This window comes from Chrysemys picta, chromosome 22, assembly GCF_011386835.1.
Source record: "Chrysemys picta bellii isolate R12L10 chromosome 22, ASM1138683v2, whole genome shotgun sequence".
Taxonomy (NCBI): domain Eukaryota; kingdom Metazoa; phylum Chordata; order Testudines; family Emydidae; genus Chrysemys; species Chrysemys picta.
Window position 1 is genome coordinate 14,852,372 of NC_088812.1, and position 19,286 is coordinate 14,871,657.

Genomic DNA, 19,286 nt, shown 5'->3' on the forward strand with positions numbered 1-19,286 from the left:
GGAGCACCCACTGTTTTATAAAGGCACATTGAATGAATTCAGTTACCTTTCATTGTGTCCAGAACAAAACATGATTCGTCTTGGAAGTTCTGTATCATCTGAAAGAAGGCATGAGATCAGTTGAATCCATTAGGGAGTGTTTAAGTTTAGGACCGAGGCTCAATTTCATATATGTATTAGTCATTTAATGGTGGGGTTAGGCACGGCCCCTTGAAAGAGCTGGAAGCTATTCAGCCACTACAGTGCTTTGGGGTGTATAGAATGCACCACCGGGAATATTTATTCCTCCCTCACACCCAGAGTGGGGGGTGGGTGGGTATCTGAAATACAGCAGAACCAAACCAGCCAATCAAACAAGAAAACAGATATTGAAGCCCCTTCCCAATTCCTCAAATATGAGAGAGAACGAACGAGAACGCATGCACATATCAGGGTGGCTGGCCGGCCCCTTAAGAAAAAAAAAAGATAAGATGGGGGGGCCTAACTTGCCTCCCCAGCTGTGGAAAAAGCCTAGGCAGCAGCCTAAGGAACTGCAGCCAGCACTCCCACTAGAGCTCCCTTCCCTCCCCAGGGACCAGCAGTGCCTCACCGAGTCCCACGTCCCACCGTGAGGTGAGACAAGCTGGTTGCAGATGGACTGAGGCTCATCTCCCCTTAAGGGGCTGGCCACCCTGTGACAGTCTGGTTATAATGAAGTGTTAGTGGCAATATTGTTACATGCTGGATGGGCAGCGTTTGCTCAGGGCGTTTCCATTTATTTTTAGATTCAAGGCAGAAGCTCCGTTTCCTGCGCCACATCCTTGAAGTCAAGTAGCCAGCACAGAGGCTATTAGTAAGAGCTTTGTTCACCTTTCTAGAGACCTCTTGGCAACCTTTATGGCAGGAGTCGCACCACCTACCCCACCGGCTTGTGCCAGTACTAGAGGAGTGGGCTGAGCGGGTGGCAAGCCCAGCTGGGAGGCTGGACTTCTCAATTCCCTTCTTCTAAAGTGGACCTGACGCTGGCCACACACATGCTGCAGCTAACCGCCCCTCCCAGTGGTTCAGTTGCACTGGACAGTGAGGGTTATATGGATCCCACAGGCGTTAGAGAGACCTAGGAGATCATCCAGGACTTTGCCCATAGACAGGATGGGCCAGGTATTAGGTGGATACTTCACTGTGGGCCTGGTTCTCATTTACATCAAGACTCTTTCCCAGCTCTCTAGCAATGTAAATGTGCCCAACTTCACATGAAGACTCAGGCCCCCTGCACACAAAGCCATCTGGGAAACCCACTCGAAATGAGTAATTCCAGCTTTCCCTTTAAAACAGGCAACATTGGGTGGATCAGATCTTAAGTGCCACGGCCTAAGCACAGACCTGGGAGCCTGGATTCCCTCCAGGGCCTTATTTGGGCCCTGACACCAATTCTGTGGCCTTGGGCACAGTTTTGGCATCTGTAAAATGGGGATAAATGGGAGTGGGGGTTCAGGATTAATGCTTTGAAACTGAGGAACGCAAGAAGTATTACAGGTGAGAGCACAAATGCAATTGTAAAATCTAGCCCGTTGGGCTCTGCAGACAGGTACGTAGGGCCCCTAAGCTGTTTACCTGGAAAGGGCCAATATTCAAACCACTCCCTGTCCATTTGCAACCCTTAGCACGTTTCCCCATGTTAGAGATCATAGAACCAGACCAGGTTGGCAACAGACTGAAAGTAGCTGAGCCACCATGACTCGAAGATCCCTCCAGGCTAAGTGCCAAGAGGCACTTACCTCATCGCTGATCAGTACGTGTATTCCTGTAGGGCCTTGTTTGTAGATATGGCTGATCTGTCGAGAGGAGATACTGAAGAGCTGGGCAATTTTTTCTGTCAGTTCCACTGCTGTCAGCTCTTCCAGATAGATAGCGTGATATACTGCAACAGGGACAAGAGCAGTTACAATTAGCTTCCCAAGCATCTATTGTGACCGTGTCTGAGTTGCCAGAATACTGTAAATATTATGGTAGTGCTTAGGCACCCCAGTCATGGATCACGGCCCCACTGCTAGGTGCTGTATAAACAGAACGGAATGACCCTCCCATCTCAGTAATGGTGGCCAAACGTCACTCCGCACCATTCCCGGCTATTTCCACTCAGCCAAAAGAAATCAAAGTGCGACTGACGAGCCCCCTTGAATACCAATGCCATCGCCTTGGAGGGGACATGGGGAAGCCTGCGGGTTATGGAGTCGTAACAAGACAGAAAGACAGAGCCCACTGGCTTTGCAGCTTTCTCCCAGAATGCCGAAAGTGGATGTGCTGGCATCAAGCCACTCCAGAAAAGTAGGTCAGTCAGTGCGTCTAGGCCATGCTGGATTCTCAAACAAGCTATAATTTATCAGCCCAGTGTAGGCACCGTGCCAACCATGAGATGCTGCAGCCACAGTTTTGATTGGGGAGGAGAAAACCAGCAGGCTGGAATGATGGCAGGTCAACACAGAGCCCTCCTTCCAACCCCACTCAACCTTCCCCCAAATGCGGTGTGTGGGAACCAACAGCCCTCCTGCCTTCATGCTGATGCTGGGTTATCTTCCAAGGAAGCCTTCCACCTTCTGGCAGCCAAAAAGCAAGAATGATAGGGGCTAGCATAAGCAAGGGCAGCCGAAAATGGAGGCAAGCTTGCATAAAATTCCTGTATGCCTCTATGTGAGATTACGTGCATTATGGTAATGACTAGAGGCACCAGCTGAGACTGAAGTCCCATTTTGCTGGGCACTGTACACATATTGAGAGAATATCAAGCCCTAAAAAGCTTAAAAAAGACAGAAACAGTGTCAGCAGGGAAGTGACTTGCCCAAAGTGGAAGAGCCAGGATTAGAACTCAGATCATCGGAGTCCCTGTCCAGTTCTCTATCCACTGGACCACGTTGCTTCTCCTCTGAGATGACTGGTATCCTACTTGCTGCTTTTGTAGAGATCCCACAGCACCAAGCCATAACTGCAGCACGCGAGGGGAGAAAGCACGTCACCCCTTCTGGAAACTCTTACCAAAGAAAGTACTGTTTGCCGGCTCCCCATCCTCATGCTTCTGCTGGTCCCTCAGCGGCTGAGGCTCCTGGCACACGTAGATGGTCAGCCTTGGCCGTACCATCCTGCGGGAGGGAGGGCGGAACAGGTGAATACCACTGAGTTTACCGTGAGCATGTTTCCAGTTTCCCTGATGCTCAGGTCCCACGCTCCACTTTTCAGGCTCCTTGATGCAGAAGACCAGACACACAGGCCTGTCTTCAGGCAGAAACAAGAGGGAGATCACAGCAAGTTTTGTTTCATGGAGACAACACAAAAAAAGGAGGGGGCAGGGAGAAGAGGAATCAGGCAGCATTCAGACTCCTGGCCAATTAAGGGCCGTGAGGACTGGCTGCCAAGTGTCCCATTCAGCCCTCTTAAGTGGGATTAATAGCAGCTGGGAGTGGATGGGCTGGGGTTTAAAGCAGGGAGACCCTAGGCTGCAGAAAGAGCAGTGGATAACACTGGAATAGGAAACAGATGAAGCTTGTCACAGCAATTTCTGAGTTGAGTCAGCTAGGAGGTGACTAATGTCTGCTCCCCCACCCCCATGCAAAGCTGCGACAACGTTTCAGTGCTATCTCACCAGTCATCCGACTTGGTACATTAACTCCCTGGAATGCTCACACGAGCACCGACTCTTGCCGTCCCTTATCAGAAATCCATGCTCTCCCAAAACACACCCTGATATTAGTACACCACCTGTGGCTCTGTGCTTCTCTGCCTGGTTGCAATTCCGGCAACAGTTTCTCCACTAGCTGATCCTCCATCTCGGGCACAGGGTGATTGGAACTGCAAGCTAGTCCCAGAGGCTTCACATGGAGATGCAAGGAAAGCTCCCTAATGGAGGAACTTGCCCACAAGAGACGTTTCTTTCCACCCCCGTCACCTGAGGCCAGGTTTTGCGACTGTCCAGCACTAATGATCCGGTCCAGATTTTCAAGAGAGCTCAGCTCTTATTCACGCACCTCAACAAAGATCTGGATTCTCAGAATTGCTCAGCACCCAATATGCAGAGCTCTTGAAATCTGGACCCTTATTGGCTGGGCTTAGGCCCTAAAAATACGACAAAGTGTTTCTTAGGGCTGGTTTACCCTACCACTTAAGTTGATGCAACTTACGTCGCTCAGGGCTGTGAGAAAGACACCCCCAAGCCACACACATTACATCGACCTAAGCGCTGTCCACACCAGCACTATGTCGGCGGGAAAGGCTGTCCTGCCGATATAGCTTCCGCCTTTCGTGGAGGTGGAGTAGTTGTGCCAACAGGAGCACGCTCTTCTGTCGGCCTAGTGCATCTCCACCAGACGTGCTACAGCGGCATAGTAGTGTAGATATGCCCTTAGAAGCATCTAATCCTCTTCTGAACCCTGCTACGCTCTTGCCCTCGATGGTATTTTGTGGCAGAGTTTTCCAGGCGTTAATTTTCCAAAATGTATAACTATTTTCCTTTAGCGATTATGCATTTGTTGCTTTACAATGGCACTGAATGCCTTCAAGTTTTTGTGTTACAAGGAGGGATAAACAGAAGCATCCAGTTTAGCTTCTTTACCCCATATGTTTTACCCACCTTGCGTCGTCCTCTCTTAACAAAACCCAACCTTTCCTCATCTTGAAGTGACCCTTCTAATCATTTTCACTGTGTCTCTGGACCCCTTCTATTTTTGTTCTATCCATGGCAGACAGCTCAATGATACCCCCAAACTGATGCAAAGAACTCATCGAGTTCCTCTGGAACACTGTTGTCCTTCCTAATCCATTCCTTCCCACTCATCCAGATGACCTACCAATTTTCTTGCAGGCTTCCTCCTTCTGCCACAAGAAATTCACAAGTGCTTAGATCTGAATTCTGGACCTTCTAGCTCCAAAGCATCATCAGCAACTTAAATTTGGCTTTCGAGTGGTATGGTCTTCGCTTTTTCTGAACTGGATCATCACTCTAAGGTGTGACTAAGCGGGGGATTTTCTTGTTTTTTCCTTGTTTTTCCAATGGTTTGCATGCCGAGGGAGTGGAACTCAGTTTCCCTGGGTGTTACTGGTTTAACAAGGTGAGGGGAGAGGGAGTTTGTTGCTACAGAGGACCGGAGAGGGAACTTGGGACCCCAGCCAATGGCCTGGAGGACGGATACCTCAGCGACTGGTGACCTGATGACCTGGTGACCCGGAGGCCCAGCTCAGGAGTCGCAGACGGTTCTGGCCAGTGGGAGGACAATGGGCTGTAAAGAGAGGACCCCGATGAGAGGACCCTGGTGATCTAACCAGCGGTTCCAGCCAGAGGACAGAAGAGAGGAGAGGAGGCCCAGGCGACCCTGTTTACCTGGAGAGAAGACAATGGACACAGGCGGGGCTTGGGGCCAGTGATATCAGATACCCAGCTAGGAAGCAGGGGCTCTGGGCTGAGGATAGGGGGCAGGCAGAGCCCACCTGGAGGCAGGGGAGACTTTGATGTGCTGCGTTGAGGGAGGCCAGGCCAGGCCTGAGGCCCAGAGTTTCCTGTGCTGTGTTCAACGCTCACTAACCCCTCCTGTTTTATGCTGGCTGAGAGTCGCCCCGGTCTAGAGAACAAGGTTGCATCAACCCCTTTGGGGGGTGGAGGCCTCAGGGGTCCAGAGCGAGTGGACTCCCTGAGGGGTTCATGGCGAGAAACAGGTGTGCTAAGGCTCAGAGAGGTGCGGCTCCAGGAGGTGGAGGGGCCTAACCCCGAGACCAAGTGGACTCCCGAGAAGGGCTGTCTCACTTAAAGGGGCACCCCCCACGGACCGCACGGGGCCAAGCGTGGGCACGATCTGCGAGTCTGTGATATAAGGTCAGATCTTGAAGAAGGATTTTGCTTTTAAACTGTGCTAGGCTTTTCAACAAATCCATGAAACCCCTGGCTTTTTTCCTGCAGTTTTTGGAATAAAGGTTAGCCCTGACATTTCTAACCGGTCACAACATTTTTCTGTCATGCCGCAGAAGTCCTCCTTTCTCGGGTTTACGGAGGCACTAGGCATTACGGCAGCAATGCACTGATAAGCCAGAGGCCAGTCTACACTGAAGTTTTGCTGGATTAGTACATCAGTCGGGTGAGATGAGGTGGGATTTGTGACCAACATAGCTATGCTGGCAAGAGCCCTAATGCAGACGCAGTTATATTGGTAAAAGAGTCCGTTTGCTGGGAGAAACTGCATTTCCACTATCATTGGCTTCCACTAAAACTATAATTATACCGGCAACCTTTTCTAAGGTAGATAAGGCCCAGAACTACAAGAGTGAAAGAGAAGCAGAGACCCCATGGCCATTGCTCTGTGGGGCATAAAAATCAACACTCATTCTCAGCTTTTACAAGTATACACACCGTCCCTTTAACGCATTGAAGAGCCTGATGCCATCTGCAGGGCCACAGATCTGGATAACATCTTCCCTGGTTAGCTTCAGTAAGTCTGCCCCTGGAATTTAAAAACAACAAGGAACCAATAGATTACCCGTGGGGAAAAGAGAGCAGGAATGGTTCATTTAAAGAAGATGGAGGTAAGTTTCATACAACGCATCACAGCAGAGTTTGCACAGACTACAGTACTTCCAGCGATCGATACCTCCTCAGGAGGGAATGCAGCAGGACCCTATTGGGGCGAGGAGCGAGCAGAGATGGGCTTTCATCACCAACCTGAGAAGTTCGTGAAGAGCCGGGAGAACGTGGAGAAGCGGTTTCGATGCAGCCATTGCTGGGCTTCCTGAGGCGTCGTCGTTGGCAGGAGGTTCTGCGGCACGGGAATAAAATGGTTACTTTTCCTTAGACTAGGTAACACACAAGCCACTTGCATTAAAACATTAGCACAGGTCAGCTAGATTACGACTGTAATATGGGAACGCCTAGGACCCCAAGGCCTGGATCAGGGCCCTGTATGAACATAGAATGAAGATGGTCCTTATCCCAGAGAGCTTACAATTTCAGTAGAACACTAGAGACAGCAGGTGAAATACAGACAGACTGGGGGGAGGGGGGAAGGGAAGAGAAGGCAGAAGCACAACAATAAGATAATGCTGGTCAGCACACTTAGAGCAGAGGTCACAGAACGCCAGCTGCTCAACCACTGTCAAAGTTTTTGTATGGCTTCACTGAGAGTTTTCACTCTAGATCCTCTCTCACCAAGTAGGAGCCATTGAGGAAGAAGTTATGGGCTTAACTTAGAAGGGTATATCTTCACTACCCGCCGGATCAGCAGGCAGGGATCGATCCAGCGGGGGTCGATTTATCGCATCTAGTCTAGACGCGATAAATCGACCCCCGAGCACTCTCCCATCGACTCCTGTACTCCAGCGCTGCGGGAGGCGCAGAGTCAACAGGGGAGTGGCAGCAGTCGATTCACCGCAGTGAAGACACCATGGTAAGTCAATCTAAGTACGTCGACTTCAGCTACGTTATTCACGTAGCTGACGTTGCGTAACTTAGATTGATATCACCCCCCTCTCTCAGTGTAGACCAGGGGTTGGTGAGCTTCTTTGGCCTGTGTAATAGAGGAGGTGAGACAGGATGATAATGGCCCCTTCTGGCATTAAAATGGTCTATGAAATTTATTCTCAAGGGAAGCCTGTCCAGCCCAGAGACAGAGGTCTTGTCTACATGGGGAATTATTCTGGAATAGCTATTCCTGATTCACATCACATGTGAATGCTCTTATTCTGGAATCAGAGTGTTTTATTCCAAATTATCTGAAAGTGAATTAAATTAATTTGGAATAAGAGTGGAGTTAACCAGGAATAGTTAAACCGCTTTAAAGTCATACCCTACCTTATTCCGGATTAACTCTCATGTGTAGACAAGCCCAGAGACCCCATACTGCAGCACCAGCAAGCTCCTGAACACAGACACCTAGAAACCCACAAACTTCCAACAGTAAATTTAGAAAATAGGATAAACACCATCCTTACCACAAGCATAAGATTTGAGGTGGGACTTACATCTGTGATCGGAGGAGGTGGCTCGGGCTGGTGGTTTGGAGAGCCATTTCTAGATTTTGAGAAAGAAAAAGAAAACAAAAACGTGGTTGGAATCTCCTCTTCCCCACCTCCCAGTCTGATGCCTCTAAAATACACTGACAAAAGGTGTCACATATTCTATTGCGAACCATGATACGCAATGACCGGCACACAGTGTGTTCTGGAAAGTGGGCTCAGAAACCTGTAGGCATGACTGGTTGCAAGTAGCAACGTGACCATGTCAATATCATTGCCAGGGAAATGAAATACCCCGCAGAACAACGAACGGCACTATGTGAGTGAATTGATATGCCAGGGGAAGGCTGATGGCTGAACACAGGCAGAACAGCTACACAAATGCACATTCAGTTCTCATTTCAGGGGCAAAGTTTGCTGTACATGTTAGTGATCAGAATGAGCAACGGGCTAGATCTCCAGGAGCTGCCATTTTTTGCTGCCATTAGCGTTTTTTAAATAGGATGCGCTAGCTGCTGGTTCTAAAATGCTAGGAAATCATTTAGGGTAAGGTCACCAGACAATTCAAATGTTTCCATCCCTCAGGGAAGTCAGAAGAGGATGACAGACAGACAGCCAACCGAGAGGGGAGGGAGAGCTCAGTGGTTTGAGCATTGGCCTGCTAAACCCAGGGTTGTGAGTTCAATCCTTGAGGGGGCCATTTAGGGATTTGGGGCAAAAATCTGTCAAGGGATTGGACTAGATGACCTCCTGAGGTCCAGGGCTGGCGCAACCCATTAGAAGACTTAGGTGGTCGCCTAGGGCGCTACAAGGGGGGGCGACTGTGGCGGTATTTCAGCAGTGGGACCTTCTGCCGCCTCTGTGGGGGGGTGGCATTTCAGGGCAGGACCTTCCGCCGCCTAGGGCGGCAGAAAACCTGGCGGTGCTCTTGCTGAGGTCCCTTCCAACCCTGATATTCTATTCTAGGATTCAAGCAGTTCTCACTGCCCACACTTACCCCTCACCAATGGAGAAGCTGCTGTGGGAGCTGTTAAAGCCAGGAGATGGTGCATTGTTGACATAAGTGATCTCTGGCCACGGAGAACACTAGAAATGAAAACCCAAGTGTGAGATTCCCCAGGGAAGTCACAGTGTTGTTTTCAACTTTTACAAACTGGTTTCTCTAGATTTAGCTTTAAGCTGGCTTCTATGAACTAGGGCAAAATTGTTACCTGCTCCGTTTAATGTAGTCTACAGAGTAAACCTCCTTTTGCAGAAAACCACTAAAGAGCTGGTTTACTACTGCATTACAATTTACAGGGGTAGTACAGACCCTGTGAAACACTGGACCGTCTTCAAACTATAATATTCAAAACAGTGAGCTCTTGGATTGGAGTCACATCTCCTGGGCATTGTGTGTGTTTGCTTAATATCCTCCCACTGTGCCAGCTGCAGAGCGTGCACACACATCAAGCAGCCTGTTACCAGAATTTACTCTAACCAGATCAAATACTCAAACTGTTCTACTTCCCAAGGGATATAGAGTCAGTTTAGCATGGCGGTCCAAAGAATGAGATAGCTGCCTCTCATTGACAGGCTAACAATTCTCACCCTATCTAGCTATTTATCACACCCACCACCTAGCTTAACAGTTTAATGACCCTTCAATTAGGCCTGGCGGTGGAGGAGGTGGAATGACATTGTCGCCCCCAACCAAGCTGATTTGCTAGGAGACAGATTCCAGCAGCCAAATGCTCCAAGATGTCTCACCTCTGTGAGTATTGTGGTCTCATAGGAAGGCTGGTATTTCTCCTTCTCATGAGGAGTTCGCTTCTCCATTTTCTCTCTGTCCGTCTTCTGTTTTCGATCTGCTCCTTTGGGCTGGAAGTCCAACATTTTTGTTAGATCACAAAGGCCTGGCATCTTGGAAGGGAGTTAGTCAAATGCAGGAAGAGAGCTAGATTCACACTGGCTGCACAAAGAGACAGGCGGAGACTGGAACAGAATAGAAAAGCTGACAGAGAGCTGGGGAACCTTTCAAGTTATTGAGTTGGGGGACAGATTCCAAACTGCTGCCTTAGGGGACGGTAGCCCGGCTGGTATGGGCAGAGAATAATGCGCTCTCTGTGATAGATCTTCATATTACTAGCTGTTCTCCCTACTAACCCGATCTGCCCTCCCCCAGGAAAACATTTCAAAACATCTGAACTAGAAAGGGAAAAAAATCTTTCAGAAAGGAATTAGGCACAGACCAGGATGCTATGCCATGCCAATGAGCTCTAACAGGGCAAAGACATGGGTGGGTGTGGCTGCAGATCTGTTCTGGTTTAAGTCTGTTGCAGCATAAGGGAAGAGCCCTGGATGGTGAATCAGACCACCTAGATTTTATTCCAAGCTCTGCCACTGGCTTGCTGGGTGACACTGGGCAAGTCACTTCACCACCCTATACCTCAGTTTCCCCACCTGTAAAATGGGATAATGGAACTGACCTCCTTTGTAAAGTGCTCTAAGACCTGATGAAAAGCACTAAAGAGCTAGGGATTATGATTTAGGGCTTCACCTATTGCTTTAGGAGACTAGTAAGATTCCCCATTCCCCTTCTACCTCACCTCTGGAGAGATTTAAAGCTAGACTTGCAATTATTATAGAGAATAATTCTGTGCTGGCTCCTTGGCATAGACTAGCGGACAACGATCAGAGAAGGGAGATGGAGAATTGGGTTCTTCATGCTAACAGCCAGAGTACTTTTTCCAACACTCCAGTATTTCGTAGGGGTGCTGGTATAAGCACGTATCAGCAGTGAACTGAAAGGGTCACCAAGTTCTTTTGGCTACAAAGCTCTTTTCTGAAACATTTCCCAGTGTGTTTCAGTTCATCTCTTTCTCCATGTTTGCTTTAATCCGTCAAATAACTTATTTTATTGCACCTCCCGCACTTTGTGAAACTCTTTGCTAGATTTTCATCTGCGTAATCAGGTTAGCAGCATGCCCGCAAACCCCCACACACCCTTTCACAGCTCAGCGTAAGTGGTTAGACAACATAGCTCAAGCGGTGTGTAAATGAAGGCTGGAATTCCCGTTCAGGATTCTGAAGACACGGCCTTTGCATTTGGAGGTTCTTTAACATGCTTCCCAGGGCTATGGCCCTCAGGCCGTTTCTGCATTAGAGAAATTTGTTCTGACCCAACGACACCAATATAGTTGCACTGATGCAAACCCCTAATGTAGACTGTAAGAGTAAGCTGCACAGGTGTAAACCCTGCTGCAGGTCTACATAAAGGGCAGGTCTATGCTTAAAAGCACTTAAGTGAAGACGCTCCTACGCCAGCGGGAGAGCTTCTCCCGTCGGCAGAGTTAATCCACCTCCACGAGAGGCGGTAGCTATGTCCCGTCAACATGATGCTCTCTAGACCGGGGGTTATGTTGGTAGAAGTGTGTTGCTACCCCAAGCGACATAGTTATACTGATATAAGCCTGTAGTGTAGACCTGGCCGGACGATGTAATTACAATGGTACCAGATTCCTTAGCACAGACATAGCATCAATGGAGTGCCATGCTTTCCCTCAAAACTGCGGATCTGAAATGCAGAGCTGGAGTTTCTTTCCTACCCAAGTGTTAAGCCTGCAGAGCAGCTTCCCCTCCCTGGCTTAGAAACAGCGCCGAGAGCAACGAGGCCCTTTAAAGAGGCCATCAGCTGCTTTGAAACAGAACCTGCGGCCCTGCTCTGCCCCATATTTCAATCTGGGTCTCTCTCAGGTGTCTCTGCAAAGGTTTGGGAAGACGACCCAAACTCCACACAGGGAAAGCCCTGATAAAAGCCCTCATGAGCCACTTTCAAAACACAGCCACGCTCATCTTCTACTCCCACTGTCCTACAATCGATATTACCCCTGCGGGTAAGAATGTCCTGAGAATCTCCTGCAGTGAAAGGATCGCACGCCAATTTACCCCGGGCCCTGATGTTATCCGCAGCCCCAACAGTGCTCGTGCTACAGGTGCAGTGGCTGTATCTAGTGAGCAGATCAACCCGATTCCATGTAGTCAGGAATCCCTGCCAAGCTCTCAACCACGGGTGGAGTTCAAGAGAGTTTCCTGTGATCTCAGTCACCCATCAGCTCTTGAGAGGGAAGGGTTATTTACACTTCAAACTGGGAGCAGCAGTTCCACCAGCAACCCAAACAGAGCATATAAAGATTGCTTGTAGGATAAACAGCTAGAAGTCCCGCTTCAGAGTAGCAGCTTTTCACACAGGCAGTAAGAGCGTGTGCATCAAGATCATGAATCATTGCGACTCTAGATGGAGATGCCCCCAGACCTACCTACCAGCCAACCCTTCTGCAAAGGGTTTATGCCTCTGTCCTAACACGTACCGGCTTGAGGCCTGGTAAGCAGGACTTTACTTCTGAATAGCTGAGTGGTTCTTCCTCCGGTTTCAAAGGCAATTTGGTATTTTTGGCATCTGTTACCATGTTTCCCGGTGTTAGAAACAGAAGCTGTGCAGAAGTTCAGAGTCAACAGCTTTGCAATCCTGCTCTGGAGAGCGAGCTGGCCTGTAGGCGGTCACATCACAGCTCAGGATGCTAGGGGTTACATTTACTTTATTTATTTGTACTAAAGTAGCACCCAGAAGACCCAACAGAGATCAAGGTCCCATTGTGCTGGGTGTTGTACCAAAGCATAGGCCATGTCTATACGTATAGTGCATGCGTGTGGTGAAGACGTGCTATGCCGCTGGGAGGGAGCTGTCCGGTCAGCATTAAAAAAAAAAAAACCTACCTCCGTGAGTGGCATAAGCTATATGCTTAGGAGCGTCTCTCGCTGACATAGCGCTGTGCGCACAAAAGCTTATGTCGGTGTAACGTATGTTGCTCAGGAGGTTGGAATATTCACACCGCTGAGAGACATACGTTTTGCCAACACAGGCTGTAGTGTACCCGTAGCCTAAGAAACAGGCCCTGCCCTGAAGAGCTCACAAATCTAACAGACAAGAGGTAGGAGGAGAAACAAGCACAGAGAGGAGAAGTGACTTACTAAAAGGCATACAGCAAGTCAGTGGCAGGGTTGGGCCCAGAACCTCTGTTCTCCTGTCTTGGTGCAACACCCTAGCCACTAGACCAAGCTATTCTGACAGCTCTCTGTGCTGGGCTTCCCTTTGGAGCTGGAGAGGAGCCAGGGAAGTTGTCCGGGGTTTTACATTATTATGGGGGAGTGAAGATTCGCTAAGACGGTGTCACTTGTCCCAAACATCCTGGGGGTGCCATAGGCCATCTATTCCAGACCCAAGGAGTTCTGCTGGCAAGCAGCCTTTCCTCTAGGGCTATCCCTAATGATGCTCTGATGTTTTACCTACTCCTCTTACCACCACGCACAAAAGCTAAGGACAGATCAGATCGTCACACCCAGGGCTTCTGTTGACATTAAGCCTCTAATCTGATCCTTAACTCGTATTACATTCACACATTTCACTCATGCCTGCACTAACCCAGGGGCTAGAGAGGGACTAGATTTAGGACTTTTTTTTTTTTTAATTTTAAAAGCACCTATCCCACAATAACTAGAAGCTAAAACAGAGAAAACTGCCCAAGGCCAAGATATGGAGCCCTAGGAGAGCACAGGCAAAATCCACCTGGATGACATTACGTTACTCCCAGCCTATGAGTTTTGCTGCCTATATAAAAGGTACACCTCTACCCCCTTAGAACGCTGTCCTCAGGAGCCAAAAAAAATCTTACCGTGTCATATCGAACTTGCTTTGATCCGCCGGAGTGCGCAGCCCCCCCCCCCAGAGCACTGCTTTACCGCGTTATATCCGAATTCGGGTTGCGTTATATCAGGGCAGAGGTGTATTTATAGAGTGCTAGTCATGACAGGCAAGGAGCTACTTCTGTGGCATACAAAGGCAAGGCCCTGTCCCTGCAGTTCATTGAGTTAATTGGGGTCTGCTCCCTGATTGTGTCACGTGGGGGGCGTTTGTGTCTGGTTCTAGTTCTTTAGCAGGATGTGCCCACAGCCCACACGGTACCTTGAAGACTTTAATCTGGCAGCTGGCAGAATGCAAGTGCTCAGTGTACTCCCCATTCTCATTCTCTTTAAAGGTGTCGATCTGGACTCGGAAGGGCACTCCCTTTTCGCCGCCATGTTTCCTCATGGTGAACTCCGTGCTGATACAGTGCACCTGAAAAGAGTCACCCAAGGAGGGACATCATTAGTAGAGCTCTAACATTGCGGAACAAGAACATGCCCGGTTAACGTTCAAGGCAAAATGTTGCCCCTGAAGTCTCACACACAGCTGGACACATGTTCCTGGGCAGCATCCCAGTGAGATGGGTGCACTGCAGGGCTGAGATGGAAATGCATCGGATAGCATGAACATTAAGGAATTAAAGAGACACCAGCAGGAAGGAAGGAAGGAAGGAAGGAAGGAAGGAGAGAGAGAGAGAGAGAGAGAGAGTGTGTGTGTGTGAGATTCACTTTCTGCCTACAGGATTTCCAACCTACTATTGTTATAAATGACGCCCCAAGATCATTAAAATAAAGCAGTTTGCAAACCCCACCCACACTTTTTCCAGTTTATTCCTTCTAGGCCCAAAGGACCAGATTTTCAAAGATATTTAGGCACCCAGTGGGATTTTCAAAGGGGCCAAGCAAGTTAAGTATCAAAAGGGTAGCTGTGTTTGCTGCTTTTACAGATCCAGACTAAGAGTCCTGTGGCACCTTATAGACTAACAGACGTAAAAAAAAATCGCTGAAGTCAACACATCTTAGATTGACTTAAAATCACTTATTCGTGTCCTCACGGCGCGGGATCGACGGCCGCCGCTCCCCTGCCGACTCCGCTTCCGCCTCTCGCCGTGGTGGAATTCCGGAGTCGACGGCAGAAAGATCGGGGACGCGATAAATCGATCACTACCCGATCCGGCGGGTAGTGTAGACGTACCCTGAGTATTGACCCGGGAAAGAGCCCCTTTTCCTAGGACAGCTTCTCCCCTTTCCCTGGGTTGCTGCAAAGGAACAGCAGGAGCCGGATGTTCCCGGCAACTCCTGTCTTACCTGGATGAACACGGAAGTCCTCTTTGAAGGATCCCAGAGAAACTCCACTGTATTTAGTTGTGTTGGATTTGCCCTGGGGTCAATTATACCCACAGACATCGGGATATCTGTGGAAGCAGAAGACACACTTGGAGGGCAAGCACGAGGCAGAAAGTGGGGGAGGGATAGCTCAGTGGTTTGAGCATTGGCCTGCTCAACCCAGGGTTGTGAGTTCAATCCCTGAGGGAGCCACTTAAAAATCTGGGGCAAAAATCAGTACTTGGTCCTGCTAGTGAAGGCAGGGGGTTGGACTCGATGACACTTCAGGGTCCCTTCCAGTTCTATGAGATATAGGTCTATCTCCATATATTTTATAAAGTGTCCCTGACCCTCTGGATATACGAGCACAGGTACAGAGACAGAGGCATCGTCTCTATTTCACTTGCCCCGCAGGAACCAGAGCGGAGTGAATTTCTTGAGGAAGTTCAGTGTGCAAGAAATCAAGGGACCAAGGAGGTTGGCCAGAGCTCCACACAGTTCAGGCAGATGTTGTGCAAGCTTCCCCACTTCTAGCCTCCTAGACTGCCATGTAGTGGTGGCAAGGGAGACAGAGCAATATGGAGGCCACAGCTAGGTGAAGTTGTGTCTTACAGTAGTGTGAAGGCTTCTGTTGCCCAGGGGACATGGAACAAGGGATACTGAATGTTTTTACACCCTTTAATATTTACAATGATGAGTTAGTCGCTTTTTTTCCTGAAGGGCTAAGGGGGGGAGGTCGTATTCAAAACAGAACTGCCAGCTAAAGTCATGAGTCAGTACTAAACGCAATCATTTACCCTCTATTTTATGAGCAGCAAAGCATTATTCTTCCCTCTTCTTGCCTATAAAAATAATTCTTGGGTTACCTGAGAGCACAGAAGCTGTTTGGATCAGTGGGAATTGCATCAGTGAAGACAAACTACATGCAAATCTGTTCTCCAGGCCCTATCCAGGCTACCGCAGACACTCACCTATATCCAATATCCTGTCCCCAGGCCTGTTCCACCTCCAGCCCTCAAGCTGCTGATGCTCCGTATATTGCAGCCGCCGGTCATGAAACACCACTCGAAATATACTCTAGAGGGGACAATCATAGAACATCAGGGTTGGAAGGGACCTGAGGAGGTCATCTAGTCCAACCCCCAGCTCAAAGCACCGTGTGTCCGGTCCTGCAACCATCACTAAACAGTTCAACATCCCTCAGGCAGTGGGGGTTTCCCTGCGTCACCAGCTCAGTGAAAGAGCAGGGAGGGAGAATATGGGAGACCTAGAGCCATCCACAGAAGCTGAAGGGGCGAAACAAAGAGTTAAACTAGGCCCTGTGGAGTGAGTGACAAGCTGCCGAGTCAGCATTTCCTCTTATCCCAGCTCTTCCCTATCAAGGTGCTTGTGAGGAATGGTCCAAAGATCCGTCCCAAGATGGAATGAGGTGAAGCTGTGGGGAAAAGGGGGTACTGTTGCACAATGCAAAGTTCTCCTTCACCTCTATACCCCTCAGGAGGGGTGTGTTACCGCCACATTTTCTTTTCTTGGCACTAAACTGTTGTATCTTAGCCTGGGCCTGAGATCCTCAAGCGTTAACAGCAGATTCTCTGCCAAGGGGGCGGTGGAGTCTAGCTGGCTCGATTTTCCGTAGGGCCTTTGGTTCTGGTGGAGCCCTGGGGAGACCAGCTAAGCCCACACCTGCTGGGGAGCACCTTGTGCAGGTTGGTGGCATTGAGTGCCTGAAAGCACCTATTAATCCCTATGCCGAGAGGACCTTTCCGTGCAGACTGCCTGATGTTCTGCTGTGCTGGCAGGGCGCCCTGTGTGAGGATGGCTGTGTACCAAGGACATTCGCATTCCCGCTCGCTTACCTTTACCAGTTTCCCATTTATCTCCGGCAGCTCCCCGATTTTCCTGTTATCCAGCATCCGGATCTCATACGACTGACCTAGGGAAGAGGCCTAACGACTGTTAGCTGCACATGGGTTTTGCTCTTCTTTGGCATTTAATTTGCCATCTAATACAAGAGTGACAGAAGTGGCGAGAAGTGTAAGTGATATGTTGATCAGGGAGTGGATGAACACTGGCCAAGGGAGAGGGACCTGTTGAGATGTTAGCTCCTGTCCTTCCTTGTGAACCAAGATGGAGCTTTTTAGGAATTGCCCAACTAACAAAGCTCATCTACTTGCAAACTAAGAATATGAGAAGAAACCCATTACATGTTGGCTTAATTGGGTTACCAGCAGCTATCCTGATCTTTCCCAAATCCCACCTATGGAGGTGACTGGAATTTATAGACTCAGACTGTTAGGTCAGAAGGGACCATCATGATCACCTGGTCTGACCACCTGCGCATTGCAGGCCACAGAACCTCAGTCACTCCTCCAAGAGAATACACGCGCTAAAGAACTTCCTAGTGTATGCCCAATAACATGCTTGCTCTAACTTACTTCCTCTTACAGCCAGTCACAAGAACATGTGCTGGCAGCCAGGTGAGCAAAGTCCTAGTAAGGAGAAAGGGGTATGCTCCTGAGGTAGGAAGTAGGATCAGGAGATGCATTTGTAGCACAATCTGCTTTAGGCTACGAAGATTGTCTATAATGCCTGTAAGATGTAGTGTACCTGTTGCTATAGACCCTAACCGGTCCTATGCTAGCCTTGGTCTAAGAACTGCAAAGGTTAGCAGTAGGTTCTCTGCCAATCAGGCGTGGGGTTTAGATGGCTCAATTTTCCTTAGGACTTTTGGTTCTGGTGGAACCTTGGGGAAACCAGCTAATCCCACACCTGCTGGGGTAGAGCGAAATGAGGTGAAAAGGCTGGGAGCCTCGAAGCAGCTTGGGTTTTAGTACAAAGATGATTTACATTTGAAGGGTGAACATTCAAATAAATATACGTGACCCATGTAGCTGCCCTCCAGCAACGCAGAAAAGCCTCACCTTGATTGAGATAGGTGAGTGTTTCGTCATGGAGTTTCACTGCAGGGGACGTGGCTGCACACAGAACGTACTGAAAAGGCAGGATCTTGTTTTCGTTGTCAGGAGGCAAACTTGATTCTTCCTGTTTGAATATGGGCAGGGCTAGAACATCACTGCAACAGAGATTTGTCAATCAGGTTGGTTTCGGCTCCGACTGCACAGAGATGTCATTTGAATATTTCACTCCTCATGCCCCCCCTCCATCTAACACCCATCACCTGCACAAAAAGGGCCTAAAGCAAGCAATTCCGAACAGCACCCAAAGACGGATTCTTGTAAGATTTTTTTATCATCCTCCCTGCACTTCTAAATACAATCATTCCCTGCCTCAAACATCAACAGTTTGAGGCTTAAACACAGAGACATCCTCTTTAACAGCAGGCCTATTTTACTACCTTTATACCCCATGGCACACAAGCAACATTGCAGTGCATAATCTCCAAGTTGGGAAGATGGGTAAGTGAACAAAGACATTAATGTCATACTGCAAAATGATCAATCACCCCACTTGACCCTCAGGAGCCATAGGTAACCACCTCCACAGCCGCAACATCCACCCCCATGCAGCTATTCACAGCCCAAACTGGGTCTCCAATTGCACCAGCTTCCAGTGACTGGTTTGTTTTATAAGCCATGGTGCAACTAATTTGGTAACACTGAGCTTGCATGCTGCTCCTTGAAAGGTCACTTTGTGCTGACCTCTGTTTAAAACAAGTATATATATATATATATACATACACACACACACACACACACACACGTGTATATCAGGTTGGGCTGATTTAAATCACAGATTCCAATCATGATTCAAAAATCAGCAACCAGGAAACCTTGATTTAAACCCATTTTAATCTTGTTTTGCATTTGTACTTTTTAATAACTTTCCTAAAGACAAACTGATTCTCATTGGTTGGTAACCATTACACTGTATTGATTTGCAACTAAATATAGCCTTCACACTATATTTGGTACTTTTTGCTAGTCAGAAAAATAACAATCTATACACATTTATTAAGCACCTGTGTAGCGTAACATACCTTTAATTTAAATTTTGAAGTTTTTACATTTTTATTGCATTAGAAAACAGTGAATGGTGCATTTCTAATTTACCAGATGATTAGTGTCTAACTGCATTTAAATGGAAATTAAAATTTTGTTTTGGAGCATTTTTAACTGAATTCTAAACTTGTTTTTATTAATTAAATAAGACTACTTTAAATGTGCTGGATAGGCAAGAAAACATTTTATCAAACTATGTTTTGCATTTAAAACAAACTGATTAAACAAAATAGGTACTATCTGTAGTTAATGAAC

General features: G+C 48.3%; 1 protein-coding gene across 13 annotated transcripts in view; it reads right to left on the bottom strand.

Moving 5' to 3' along the window:
* The window catches only part of TFCP2 (transcription factor CP2), a 40,330-nt gene that overhangs the window by 2,798 nt on the left and 18,246 nt on the right, over nucleotides 1-19,286 (bottom strand). For 2 of the 13 annotated variants that reach the window (XM_005297226.5, XM_042845866.2), the window contains 13 exons: nucleotides 17,934-18,085; nucleotides 16,869-16,945; nucleotides 15,984-16,089; nucleotides 14,995-15,101; nucleotides 13,967-14,119; nucleotides 9,715-9,825; nucleotides 8,963-9,051; nucleotides 7,942-8,020; nucleotides 6,677-6,770; nucleotides 6,368-6,458; nucleotides 3,013-3,116; nucleotides 1,758-1,900; nucleotides 47-98 (listed from right to left, as the gene is read on the bottom strand). In XM_005297226.5, the coding sequence (XP_005297283.1) occupies nucleotides 47-98; nucleotides 1,758-1,900; nucleotides 3,013-3,116; nucleotides 6,368-6,458; nucleotides 6,677-6,770; nucleotides 7,942-8,020; nucleotides 8,963-9,051; nucleotides 9,715-9,825; nucleotides 13,967-14,119; nucleotides 14,995-15,101; nucleotides 15,984-16,089; nucleotides 16,869-16,945; nucleotides 17,934-18,085 (1,358 nt within the window). Of the gene's footprint in view, nucleotides 1-46; nucleotides 99-1,757; nucleotides 1,901-3,012; nucleotides 3,250-4,968; nucleotides 5,247-6,367; nucleotides 6,459-6,676; nucleotides 6,771-7,941; nucleotides 8,021-8,962; nucleotides 9,052-9,714; nucleotides 9,826-13,966; nucleotides 14,120-14,994; nucleotides 15,102-15,983; nucleotides 16,090-16,868; nucleotides 16,959-17,933; nucleotides 18,086-19,286 lie in introns of those variants that run through there. The other 11 variants (XM_065576547.1, XM_065576549.1, XM_065576550.1 and 8 more) reach the window with 9 other exon arrangements.